Source organism: Columba livia, chromosome 5 (genome assembly GCF_036013475.1).
Source record: "Columba livia isolate bColLiv1 breed racing homer chromosome 5, bColLiv1.pat.W.v2, whole genome shotgun sequence".
NCBI classification, from domain to species: Eukaryota; Metazoa; Chordata; class Aves; order Columbiformes; family Columbidae; genus Columba; species Columba livia.
The window spans coordinates 10920063-10934705 of NC_088606.1; the positions used below are offsets into that span (position 1 = coordinate 10920063).

The window sequence follows — 14643 nt, forward strand, 5'->3', positions numbered from 1 at the left end:
AACCATAATACAGGGGCTGCTGCTATGCCTTAATCAGTGTCCCGTTTCCCCCAAAAAACACCGATTCCAGACCTTGAACTGTATCTTACCTACTGTTCTTCATCTCCAACTCATCAAATGACTGAATCAAAGACACTGCTACATCATACATTTCTCTTGCTATCCATGGCTCCTCAGTTTTCTGAGAACGAAGCTGTGTGGAGAAGAAACTATTGAGGTTAACACAGCATAACAGTCTAAAAGACTGTAGATAATGTACATGTGTTGATTTGACAAGTGCTTTTCAATTAAAACTGACCCAGCACAGAAGCTGTACAAAGAAGTAACTTAATCTGGAGCATTCATTACCTTCTGAATAGACATCCTTACCATTCCAATGCTAAAGCAACACTTCTGATGTTTACCTACTTTAGATAGGCACCAGCCCACACTCCATCCCCTGATGTTTGCAGGACACACTACTCCTGATCCAGAAGCGTTAAGCAAGGGAGATGAACCAGAACCCACAGGAACAGGATGACAAGGTGAGGGGTTTGTATAAGGCAGCACAATCCTTCTCTCAGGTGCTATAATGCAGGTATCTACCTAATTGCCAAATAACTCATGTACCTCCTTCTCATTTAAATTGTCTCTCCATTTAATGGATCTTGAGTTTTAGGTCAACCCTGCTAAAGAACTATGGTTCTGTTGTATACAATATAACTGTGATGAGTCATATCTATACAATTTTCTAGTATTCTGACACAAACTCAAAGCTTTAATATTTAAGAGCACAAAGTACCAAGTCTTCAGAACAAACACAAGAACTTAATCACATTTCAGTTTTAAAAAGAAAATGCATAGTGAACTAGAAATACTCTGCGAATGGTCTGCAGTATTACACATTTTCTCCTTGAAGGAAAAATGGCTTTTGATCATTGTTCACCCTTCATTCTCAGGGTTTCTCATCATTCTAGAAGAAACTCTTTACTGGACTTTCATAGTTTAACCCCAGCCAGCAAGTAAGCACCACACAGCTGCTCACTCACCCCTCCTATCACTCACTTCTCTAGAACTGTATTACAGTGTGATCTGCCCTCTACACACTTCACATGATTAGATATCTTACAGTCAAACTGTGCTTCTCCCCCTCATGTTATGCCTTTGAAGTTCTTTCCTCTTCCCTCCCTCCACCCTCAAGTGAAATATTTTATTTACTTTTATGTTGAAATCTAACAATTCAAGCCAACCAAGCTTTTCCCAAGAAAAAACACAGGTTCAAGCAATCAGCCTCTTCATTCTTTCTCTGCAGGTTGTGTGTGTATGCTTTAAGAAATCATATATTTTCTCACTAACAAACCTCCATTTTTACATTTATGCTCAAGCAAGTATTTCTCCTAGCCTATCAGTTTCATTCACCCACCGCTTGATACACTAAAATAGTATTTTAGCATTCAAATATATCTTTATTTCGGCTTGGACTTCCCATTTGACTTTTAAGGAACAGTACCAGTATTCAAGTGACAGTGAAAACAGAGCATTTGTGGTTTAACCGTAACGCTCCAAAAGAACTGGACTGCATGATAACAAAAATGTAGTAGGCAGTATTAATTGGTAAATACGTGCAGATAAATACCAATACAATATAAGTTACCACTGTAGCCAGGGACATTTAACAAGGATATAAAATGTAGGGAAAAAGCCACTCCTGGAAAGAAACTCAAAATGGAAGCTGAATGGCCTAGAGTAATACTTAAAGGATTCCACACACAAAACCAAGATACTCCAGGTTTCCCTGTAAAAGTAGCAGAACCTATTTACCAGTTGTCCACATTTCACAGGGTTTAGATTTTAATTGAGCACAAAATTAAGAATACACATTTATTCCAATTCAGTTATTATATAAGCAAAATAACACTCTGCAGAAGTTTTCAATGAACAAAAAAAGCAACTGAAAGACACACAGATGAAGTTGGAATGCATATGTGTAGTGATAATAGTCTAATTCATCTAATGTGTCCTTCAGTTGTCTCAAGCGAGATAAAAATCCCCAGGACAGCCTCCGGCAGAGTAGACAGAGACAAAGAAGGCATTCAGTAATTCCGCCCTCTCTGTATCTTCTGTCACCAGGGCACCCATCCTCAGTCCTCAGCTTTCCAAACCTTTCCAGAACAGCCAATTTTTAACATCATGTCAACCCTATGTCACCTAGGTATCTGCAGAAAGACTCTTTTCCGAAAAACCTGAGAAAATAACTCCACTTTGTTCTGGTAGATGATAGATTGGAGGATTAAAAAAAGCCATCAGTAAGAACTTGACAGTACACTTTTTCTACTCCTCTGACCCCTTGAATCAACCAGCCAGAAAGACTTGCCAGGTGTACAACACTGTCAATCCCAGAGCTCAACTGCATTTTACACCCACTACAGTAATGCTTTTCTAATGAAGCCTGATTAGTCCATAAGAAACAACACACAATGCTCCAGCAGTTTGGATAAGTATTACTTTTTTTTTTGTTTCCCTCACAGTGCATGTGATAAGCTAAGGAATTCACCTTTTCTGGGCTGCTTGAACATAAGATTTTTGGTTTTAGATTATCCCTGCTTAAGTAACTGTCAAATTTGCCTTTCAATTCTTTTAGCAATCGTACCTTTAGTATTCTTTAACATTGCAAGGCTGCCACATCACTCCTAATAAAAAGTAGTGATGTGACAAACAGCAATTCCAAAAGCCCAGTCAGAGCCAACTGAAATAATACAACATAATCAGGATACCTTTTGACAGCAGCTCAGTACCTTTGATCTGGACTCCGACTTCAGTTCTAGGGATCTGAAGGAGGTTTTACACTTGCAAGCCAAAAACAAGACTCTCTTTTTTTGTCTTAGGCAAGAAGTAGAGACATGGGATTTCACAGATCTACTGCCAAAGACAAGCACCTAGACTTCCTAATAGCGTACATTTAAAAAATCTGCTCACAGAATTAACTAATGATCCAATTAAATATTCAGAACAATGTGCTTACAAAGTCCATTACACTAAAAGAAAAATAAACTATTTTTTATAAACCAATACTGAAAAATTAAGCAGTAGCACCTATAAATGACCCAATATCTGGGCAATGGTAAGCCAGTGCTGCACTGAAGAGTGTTTCTCCCCTCCTTCTTATTTTTTTCCAACAAATGAAGCAATTCAAGTGGAAAGCTTTATTTTTGATTCAGCTACATGTCTATCTAGCTACAGCAAAGGGTTTACTGCATACAGGCATACAGAAGGAAAAAGTAGTGACAGGTATTTCTATTCATCTTCCAAATCACAACTGATATCAGTGAATGCTCCAATTATCCACGTCAGAACTATTCAAAAAAAATTTTTCTTTTCAAGCATAGTTTTAAAACATTATCACCTACGGAAATGAGTGACATTGCCAAGCCAAGAGCTCTGCAGGATTTGTAAAATAATTGTATATTTATACAGTAACATTCAATTATTTCAACATTTTTGGAGAAGGGCCCAAGTTTCATAACTCACAGCAAATGAGCCAGTTACAAAGGACTAAACTGATTCCAATCAAGATGCTTTAAAGAATGAATTATGATTTATGTCATCTGATTTTATAGTTAATAATTTTAAAATCAAAATGAACCTCGGAACAATTCTGTTTATCTAAAAAGCAAAGACTTTTAACTTCTGTATTCTTTTATGTGAATTTTATAGGCTTTTATAGGCAAAAATAAAAGATGCAGAACCAAAGCCTGAAGCCTGTACCTCGGGCAGCTATCTAACTGATTTTGATTTTAGTATGGTGAAAGACGTGCCCCTGCTTCCATATGGCAGTGTTAACTCACTAACTGCCTTAACACTCAGGCTCTGCTTTCATTTTTACTAGGTTACATAAATCTTCTTAGACCTTCCATGTTTTGAAGTCTTTTTAAAATAAAGCTACTATTCAGAGAAAATCTCCTTGCATAGCACTGTAAGAACCAAGATGTGAAACCAAACATTAGGGCTTTCTAATTCACTTTCTTCTTCTTTTTTCATTTGAAGAAGAAAAATCAAGAGCACTTATGTGCTCCTGTTGTTGCCCAAAGGTACAAATAAGTTCTTGGACAACCCATATTCTTCTACTAAACAACTGAATGGCTATTGCTAGGACAACACGACAAAGAAAATGATGAAAACTTAAAAAAAAAAAAGCTAAATGCTCATATACACAGAAAATAAAAAATACAAAGGGGCATAAGCAGTGAAAGCAGCTCCTTTTGTTCGTGATCTTCGAGGTGAAAGGTGTGGCCGTTGACATTCAGCTCAAAGCGCAGCTCTGACAAACACAACTTGACTGAACTAGACTCCTTACTGAATTTCTTGGTTATCTTTTTGTTGTCATCTACCATCAAAATCTTTCACAAAAGTCATATATTACATAATCTCCATATTTTCTATCTGAGCTGCCATACTTAGGTATAAAAACTGACGAGCCAAGTGCTACATGCATTTAGTTTATTTTTCAGCCTTTTATTTTAGCTTGCCTGTGTTCAGACATAACCAATGCCTGTGCTGTGTGCAGCGTGAGCAATTATCTTCCTCTGGGCTTCCCATAAACGACACGTTTGTTTTATTTTTCTCATTAAATTTCTTCAGAATTGAGTGATGAAACCAAAGGAATAACACTATGTTCACATACTGCTACTTTTTAAGTGCATCCTCTTTTCTTCATTGTATTAACATTATACAGTGTTCTAAATTATCAAAATTGACCAGTTATTACTCACATGCCCCAGTTATTTTTAGAGTGGTTGTCACTACTAAAGCCTGAATGCATTTGTTCTGCTTTGCTTTAACCTGTTTATCTTGCCTAGGACCATAATATTGAAAGAGTTCAGACACTCAAGTAAATTCCAACGCAGCTGTTTTGTAACTGTAAAACAAACTCCTCTTACAAAGCCACAGATACCAGATTAAATCAAACGTACATCTATTCCTTCATTATCTGTCATCTGTGCAGATACATGCTGTACAACAGCATGTGGGGAGCTCTACAAACAAATATACTGTACACTTTGACACAGCAACTCAACCTTCGACATTACCACCCTCCTCAGGCATGGGAGCAGCAATTCTCCACTGTAGCCACACGGGCTGTTAAGTGGCCTCCAGGGATTTGGTGAAAATATATTATTCCAACATATTTTTCACTACTCAAAATTATGTATTTGCCACAGTGGCCTATGCAGCTACAACAGAAATGTGTTCAAAACTCCTGCAGAACAGCTCTGGGTCTACTGAAAAAAACAAAACCAAAACCAACAACAAAAAACCCCCCAAACAAACAAAAAACAACAAAACCAAAAAACCACACACACACAAAAAAACAAACACAAAAACCCAAACCATGTTAGTTTTAGCTGATAGAGAAGCCAACTTGGTAAACTTCTAACTGTGCTTCTTTTCTGATGACCTTCTGTTCATTTCCTAGTTCTTTTTGCCTTTTTTACATAAGCAACATGAACCAAGCAACCAAGGAAATATTCCCCAAATTTGCCAGCTGTATTCACAGAGGTCTATAAGCCATCATATGTAACTTTCTGCTCAGACTTACCCATTGTTCATCTTGGATGGAAACCACCAAACAAATGGCTCATACTCCCTAAAATTCCCAACCCCTTTCATTCCATTTCTGTTACATGAAAGTAAAACGAGGCTGCTGATAAGGACACTCCTGTTTTATCATCATACAGGGTGTTACATCACAGGGTGTTACAAAAAGATGGACTAAATTTCAAAGATACAAGGATTTCAAATTGGGTCCATCTTTTTGAAACACCCTGTACATTAATTCTTACCTAGAGCTGCACAATAAAACTGGTTATTTTTAATTTTATTTTACAGTTTTCAATTGACTATTCCAATTTCTTTCTTAGTATGTCTGAAAAAATAGTTATATTTACAATACCTGGAAATGCACACAGTACTTTAAATCATCAAGATAATATTCTTCAATTTCATAAGGTTTGCCGTCCACCTTAAACACACAGGCTGGATTCAGACTGTCATGAACCGGGAGTGCAAAGTAATCTGCAAATTCTTCACAGTTGATGGAAGCAGACATCAATATTATCTGTTCAAAACAGCCCAGCAAATGTAAAACATTAATTTTAACACAAAATGCCATGTTGCACTTGAATTTCCACTTACTGTTCATGTTGAAATGATCTAATTCAGTTACTACAAGTACATATCCTAGCAGGCACCTTTAAGACAATCAAAGCTAAATGCTTAAGATTCCCTAAGTAGCACTGGAGAAAGGTAAGCACCTGTGGAACAGATCAGGCCAAACAGCTAGCATAGACAATGTGGTCAAAGTTCAACCTAAAACCATACAGTACTCTTCTTCAAGCTTATGATCTCTACCTGGTCCTGAAAAGAAAAAACATGTACACTAATATTTTCAACTCCAGTTATACTAGTTAGATTAGCTATCAGTGCCTTTAACTCCTTCAAAAGATGGGCTTACTCCTGTAAGAGCAGTAGCTGTAATTATAACCAGCCTTAAAAATGGCACTATGATTTTGAAATGTGTCAAATTTTCTCTCAGTTTCAATTAATTTACGCAACCTAAACCTCTCAAGGACCACACTGAACTCCTTGCTCTGTTTGCTGACTCTACCAAGAATCCTAACCTGTATTCACCAAACTAAAGAACGAACAAACAAACAAAATATCATGTTTTCTATGTGGTGACCTTATCTTTCAATTATTATGAAATTCAAAATTTACATCTCTGTTGTCTTCTCCCCAGTTAGACAGCCTATGTGCAAAATGATGGAGGGGAGAAGAATGAAGTAAAGTAGTGGCTATGGCTATTTACCCTCTAATCCCTCTATTTGGAACGCTGGAATGCGCTGCCACTGCTCAGCACAGGTAGCTGGAATAGACTAGAGAGCTCCACCGTGAAAAGGACAAAGAGCTGGGAAGTTATAATGAGATGTGTAGTGTTCAGCTGCTTTATCTTCAGGACTCCTAAGCCACTCTAAGCAGTACTTGTACACTGGGACACAGTCAGTCCTCTTCTGCTCTCCTGACACCTCGCATGAATTCAAAACCAGAATGAAATAAAGCACCCTAAACCCACTCCTCTCCCTCTCTCCAAAAACAAACAAACAAAAAAGAATCAAATACTGGAGCATCCACCTTATGAATTGACAGGCAGGCAAGATAATGAAGCGGGCATTGTACCACTGTGCTCAGCTCCAAAGCATATGTGAAGGCACGAGGAATACATGCAGAGGGCATGCTAAATCAACAAGTCATTCAATAAGATCTGGGAAGGAGGAGAAATTTGAAAGGATGTAATTCCACAAATATGATATGAAACCTGTCCCACTACAGCACAAACTGCCTCATGGCTCAGTAGATTATGGCTTCCCTGTGCTAGGAAAACAGGCTAAATGTAACCTTGCCTGAGGGCTATTGAAACAAAACCCAATCAAAGTTAACCTAACTGTGGTTACAGGCAAGGAATATTAAATTACCTCTTATTTTAGACTATTTTTAATTTGTACTTTGTAACCTGCATGGAGTCCTTCCAAACTAGAAGGAAAAGGACAAGTTCCTAACAAAGTGCCTGAAGGATGATATAGTAAACCAAGAGTGTGATTTACTCCCAAAGTAGAAATTCATCAGGCATGTATCCCCAGCATGGCAGAGGAACACAGTGGAATGCAAGGTAATCAAAACAGGCAGCTCTTAAGATCAAGCACTCCAAAACCACTTGTGCAGCATCGATATGTCTAAAGCCCCACTGTATCATACCAAAAATATGCACAATGAGAACAACTTCTCACTTCAGTTGTCCCTGAATAGCAATTTGCTAGAATCTCCACAAACAACAGCCTTAGAACAGTCAATCAAATGTCTGCTCTGTGATCTGCAAGCAATAATCTGCACCAGCCATCTGCCAGAAAACTCGGTGTAGTCTGTAAGTGAACCACAACAAGTAGGCCTTGTCCTCCGTATGTCAGAATCACTCTTGCTGTCCTCTCAGTTGATGCAATGTTGAATCACCTGCAGCTTCTGTGGTCTGCAATGTCCAGATTGGGAGACAAACACCTCATGTCTATTTCATATCACCCTGAATTATAAATACTTCCCCCTTCCCAAAGAGGCCTCCTTGCACCCTTTTGGTTCATGAATCCAGGGGGCCTTGGAGGACAATCTCGCATTTTCTAAATGAATTTGCCACAGTTCCTCAAAAGGAGCTGAAAAGGGATGAAGTAGGAGACACTGGACTTAATGTATAAATTCAAACTGAATTACCTATTCCACTCTGCTAAAATCCAGCAATAGGGATCAAGAGTCCACCTGTCCCCACCACAAAAATATCCAATGGGACACACCCCCGGCAATGTAAGATTGTCAGATTTATACAATACGAATTTGTCATCTGAAGAATCAACTGCAGAGAGTGATATAAAGGAGAGAAAGTTTTCCAGTGACAGTTTTGAGAGATTTAGCCAGAAATAAAAATATTTCAGGAACCTATAAAATAAAAATGTTTGCTAACAGAAAATAGGATAGGACCTGCAGGGATTCCTGCCATTGACAACAACCAGATAACCAGCACGAAGGGCAAACTTTTCACAAATGGACTATGATCAAAATATTTGGTATTCTCAGCAGGCAGAGCCAAGTGCTAGGAAAGGCTGAACAGCTTCAACTACTGTGTACGAATTTAAAGACAAGTGAGTCTTCCTATTGGCAAGAAAAGGGATAAAAAGCAAAAGACATGAAATGCACAAACATACCCTATGCCAACTGGAAGGGCACTTCCAGCAGGTGAGAGCATGCTTCAAATACCTAAAGACCAAATTATGTGAATTTGAATCAATGTAGTGGTTTGTACAGAAGAAAACAGATTCCCTTTGAATAGCAACACAAACAACCAACACAGACTCAGGTTACATCTGTTTTGATCAGAAAAGTTTGCATTAACTGAAAAATTAACTGAAGCACTTAAGGGATATGTACAGTCTCACAAAATTTCCACACTCCCAAATAGCTGCACAGGAATATACCTAGTTACCCTGTCACCTCTATTTCATTTCCTGCAATTCAAGATTCCCTTAGTTTGAGACCAGAAAGACTAAATATGTCATGCTAAATCTCCACAGCTCTGCTTTAGTATAAAGCACAATTACCTAACACACAGATAAAAATCTCAGTCATGTTTTACTACCAGTTCTGCCTAGAAATTACAATACAGCATTTCTGGCTTTTGCTGTTTTTCCAAATACGTTGTCCCATTTAAAAAGCTCAGTATTTCCAAGAGTTAATGCTACCATACATATTTAACCAAGGATAAGCACTGCCCTCAATACGTAATTCTAGCCAAATATCCATCTTGCATTTTTTAGCCTTAAGCAGACTTTAGAAACTAATGCATTCTAACATGAGGAAAAAAAAACCCAGTCTCTCAGAACACATTATAGCAGCCAGGAGAAGAATGCCCTTTAGCTTGCTTCTTATGAAAAGCAATAAAGTAAATAATATTTTAGTAAAAAATACTGACACATTTTGAAGTAGGTTCTTTCAAACATGCCCTTCGTACATCAAACACGTGTAAAAATTTATTCTTGCAAGAAAAAGTATCAGAATATATTTGAACCTACCTTTACAGATTGTGAATTTGTACGCAACAGTTTACGGATCACCAAGAGCAAGAAATCCATTTCTTCTGTACGTTCATGCACCTGGAAGACATTAACCACAATTATTTTCATTAATTCATGCTCTTCTTTTTTACAATATTTTCCTTTGATACTCAATTTCATGCTCTAGTTTCCTAACTTGGAATAATAATAGTTCCATAGAAGAAAATGCACCTTCTAAGACTGTGCATATTAATCACATTTAAAAATCACAACATAGCTTTTATAACTACAGCACACCTTGTGAAAATCATATGCCACTATTAAGTCATCAAAATTGTAGAATGAGTAGAAACCCAATTGTTAGCTCTAGCCACTAGTTCTACTAGAGCTAACAGTAACAGCTGAGGTGATCCTGCAGATGGGTAAGTCAACTGTACTGGTAAGATCATAAATGATCCAGGCAGGGACTAAGTCAGCTTGTCTAACAGCTAAGCAAATTGAATTGACTCCCTGTGTTCCCAATGGCTTCTAGCTATGATCAAAATACACAATTGCTTCCCGAAACACTATTTTCCACCCAATTATTTATATATCCTAGCATCTGACTTTTCTGGTTGGTCCTTCCAGTTCACTAAATATGGCTTCTCAACATTAGTGATGATTATCATAAACCATTTAAAAATTATTAATTTAAGTACACTAAGTGCAACAGCATTTTACAGAGCTTAACATTCAAAGATAAACATTCATCCCCTATAATTAGCATATTCTAACATAATATAAAGACATACTTATATTCAATAGTGCCCCAATACACAAAAGATGTAGCTAGGGCAGTTTTCGGGCTGACAGCAAGACTTTGCTGTGACAAGTCACAATTTTCAGACTTAGGATTGCTTTGGTATGTTCCTAAATGGCTGCAGTACTCTAACAGGTCTGAGACCTGCAATAAGAATGGAGAACATCTGATCGCTAAAGGGAGATTTTGGGTTATTTTTGTCTATATGAATGAAGTCCTAAAGTTTCTTACTACAGAAGTCCAACTATTTGCTTAATATTTTCCAGTTTTTCAGTGTGCCATGCAGTGATGACAGCCTTCGTTATTACAGTAACGGTGTAAGGGTATAACAAGTACTGTCTCCCTTCCCTCATATACCCAAGAATCAAAGTCACGCTCAGTTACAACACTCTTATGGAATAATAATTAAAACCAGCATTAAAAAAAGTCCTCTTCTGTGCCACTACATCCTACAATTTAGTCCTACACTTTACATGTGATTTACACTCAGTTTTCAAAAGCACAATTTCACATCTGACTATATTTAACTGTCAAATACTGTTTATCCCAGAAAACGAGCATAAACCCACAAAAATATACAAATCACACTAGTATATCTTCTTTAGTTTTTTAGTTAAGTGGCAGCAGTAATGATGAATCCACACGAGTAGACTGTAAATCCATTCAGAAGACAGAGAATTTTCAGGGGGTTATTTTCTTTTTCAGGACATCCCTGAAGAGTAAAGACTAGGGGCAGTAACATCCAAAAGAGTAAAAACCAGGTGCCTCCCCATAGGCCTACCCAGAAATGATCTTGGAATCCAGGCAGTGGATCTTCAGAACCATTTCAAGGTGTTCACAACAAAGGCCAAGCACTGTCAAACATCCCCATCTCCCTACTCAGTTCTAAACTTCATTGCTCAAAGGAACAAGACAAGGCTATTTAAAGAAGTGTTAACTGAGAGAACTTACACAAAGCATCTTTACAAGTAGATGCCTGCATTTTTCTTTCTCTAGCATGGTAAGAAAGACAAAAAAGAAGGTCCTATTAATATGAAATTTAAATGTATTTCCACCAACTTACTTCATCAATGAAAATGTGTGTGAATTTAGTCAGGCTTTTGGCACAAACGACTTTCTCAAGAAGAACTCCAGTTGTCATGTACAGCAACCTTGTCTCCTTTGTGGAAATGTTCTCTAAACTTACCTAATACAATGAGGAAAATACAGATGTGAACAGACAGTTAATGTATTTACAGGAATGATGCATCTGAAAGAACTCCAAAATGAAATACAGTACAAACCCATGAGAATTATTCACTCAAACTTGTAAAAGACTGTACAAAGATGTGTTTTTAAAGCCCAGAATCAGTTAACTCAGGAAGCAAACGTTTTCTTTGGGAGAAATGAAAAAAAACCCCAGAAGTTTGTAAAATAAAGGATCAAAATTTCTTGCTGTGGACTCTAGCCTGAGAACTCTTCAAAGGCTTCTAAAGGTATATAAGCGGATCTTTCCACTAAGAAGGAAGATTTTGCCAAGGCATAATTTGCTTATTGGACAGGAGAAAAGAGGTGTAAGATATCATCAAGACCCAGCAACTTATCCCTGAAAGCTCTACAATCCTATATTCAACAATGGATTTTCATCTCTAAAATACTTCTGTACCTTTAGCTATCTCAGGTGCTGCCTACCTAGGCAGGCAGGCAGAGCCATGACCATCTTTTCACCTTTCACATTTAAAAGAGCCTAGAACAGACAAGCTGTCACATGCAGGGACAGGAGTTGGACTTGATGATCCTTGTGGGTCCTTTCCAACTCAGGACATTCTGTAACTGTTCAACTCCTATTTCTGCACAGTTCTCACAGGTACTTGTAAAACAAGCACCACACATCCACATACACTGTCCTGAAGAGGGTTTGGAAGCACATGACTGTTTAACATCTTTACGACTCATTACCCTAGTGAATCAATTTAGCAGTTTTATGACTAGGTATCAAGCCATATAAACCACTTTGTTTAGAAACTACTTCTGAAAAAAACAACATACATAATCCACAGTAATTCTACAAGGCAATAAGTGGAAGTTATTAATAGTAACTTAGTTAAGAACTGAGATGTCAGACCATAATTCCCATGTAGTTATCTAGAATGCTGACCTCTCAGAACTGAAATTTCTTTCGTAAGTGATTGAGCATAAAGAGTAGTTTTAATTCATCTTCCAACCTTCCTGTGGAAAACTTAACACTTCAGAGTAGTCTAAAAACGAGGCGGGGGGGGAAGGCGTGTGCAAAACCACCTTTTCCTATTACACCATTTGTTAAACATATATCAAAAGAAACTCCTAATATTTGGTATTTAGACAAAGAACAGCATTCAGTACGGATGACAATAAAGATCCTTTTGATGCAAAAATTAAGCTGATGTATCTGTGTAGCCCTGTAATGTGGTATCACTATTACTATTATAGTAACAAGCTATAAGCTTTGTAAGGAGGTTGCAAGGCCTCAGGACTACGGGATGTCAGGTCTGCTCTCTCTGAGTTTTTTTTGATCTGCCTCTACCTCTGCTTTATGTGGTCTGTAACAGCAATTTACTGCAATGTAAACAGGCCTGGTACAGTAGCAGAGACCTTGGGAAGTGGAGACACAGGATGCGGAACAGAAGAAAACAGACATGGGATAACAGATGAGGCAGGAACTTGGCACTGTAGAACCCACGTGATGAACAACAACATAATGGTCAGTTAAAAATAACCCCACCCTCAAACCTGGACAAAATTGGTTTTATGGGTAACAATAAGAAAGCATCTAATGGCCCCATACGCAGTACATTTGGATGTAACCTGGAGCTGCAGATTAATGAAGAAAAAGAAATATGTAAATGCATGTTAACAAACATATCAATATGACCTTAAGTGGAAGAAAGAAAGGAAGAAACAAGAAAAAGAATAGAAAGGAAGAAGAACCAGCATGCATTCCTCTCAGCAAAGGACTCCAGCAGAAGACAACTCTCCATAACCTTCCTGCCAACACCAGCGTGAACCCACCAGTCTCAGGACACAGAGAAGCTGGTCCAGAGATGGCTACGGTCAAACCACCAGCAAAAGGACAATCACAGCAGTTCACTGTGGTTACTGGCAAAGAGCTGATTAAAGCACCGGTAGCTGTGTCAAAAGATGAAAGTGGCATCCACTTTAAAAGTTGAGGGATAGACCTGAGTTTCAAGCTGAGTTTGACAAAATTAAAGCAGGAAGTAAAATTATGAGGAATAATTAGTTCAAGTTTTGCACGTGTTAAGAAAAAAAGGCCAGGACATTCACAAAACAATCTGACCATAAATGCACAGAAGTTTGGACATAGCTGACCGGTAAGTGTAAAGCCAAACAAATCAAGTACATTAATTAAAGATTTTAGAGGAAAAGCGACAGAATACACTTATCCTGCAACAATTTCAATGATTAATAATATGAGTCCAATTATCAGAATGCAGACAATTAAGTATTTCTGTTGGAATCTCCCTAGCATTTATAGTTGTTTAATGTTAAAAGCTTAAACATTTAATTATGTATGTTTAACAGGAGATGGCTAGAAATGTGGAATTCCTCTTTAAAAGCAGATTGTCTAACATATCTTCAGTATACTAGATATGCTTAAAAGTAATCGAGAAAGAAGATACAGTATTTTTAAAGCGTTTTTGAATATAATTCAATTTTCTTATACCTGGTATCCTACAAGTTCACCGAGTGTCCATGATCGTTCCTTGCTAATCCACCTGGCAATGCTGCTGGCACCAATTTTCCGAGGCTGGGTAACAGCAATGTTGCAGTAGATAGATCGCTGAATGCAATAATCCAAAATATACTGTGGAATCTGTGTACTCTTACCACTGCCAGTTGCTCCTTGTACAATCACAACTGAATTGTTTTCTATCAGAGACACTATCTGAAACAATTTTTCAAGAAAACTCGTAAGTCTACAAAACAACTCAAAACAGATTTCAAAAAAATATTTGAAATATCAAGAGCTTCCAGGCCACACAGCACAATGGTTTACCAAGATTTGATTTTTTTTTCCATCATCGGATAGGCATCTGCAGATAACTGGATTCCTAAAACACATTAGAAGGTCACAGAAAAGAACACGGCCACGCACTCACCTCAGTATTTTACATGAATACCTATAAACAGCAAATGTAACAGCAATGCTTCTTCCTCTAAGAATCTTTATACAATGGTCTT

The 14643-nt window shown here is 37.7% G+C and overlaps 1 protein-coding gene across 5 annotated transcripts in view; it reads right to left on the reverse strand.

Annotated features, from left to right (window-relative positions):
• TDRD9 (tudor domain containing 9) overlaps positions 1-14643 on the reverse strand; it is an 83719-nt gene that overhangs the window by 42110 nt on the left and 26966 nt on the right. For all 5 annotated transcript variants that reach the window (XR_010472733.1, XR_010472734.1, XM_065063347.1 and 2 more), the window contains exons 4-8: positions 14126-14347; positions 11489-11611; positions 9645-9725; positions 5930-6094; positions 90-193 (exon numbers count right to left, since the gene is read on the reverse strand). Coding sequence is in view for 3 of the 5 variants with exons in the window: in XM_065063347.1 (XP_064919419.1) it covers positions 90-193; positions 5930-6094; positions 9645-9725; positions 11489-11611; positions 14126-14347 (695 nt within the window). In the remaining 2 variants the exon portion in view is untranslated. The remainder of the gene's footprint in view (positions 1-89; positions 194-5929; positions 6095-9644; positions 9726-11488; positions 11612-14125; positions 14348-14643) is intronic.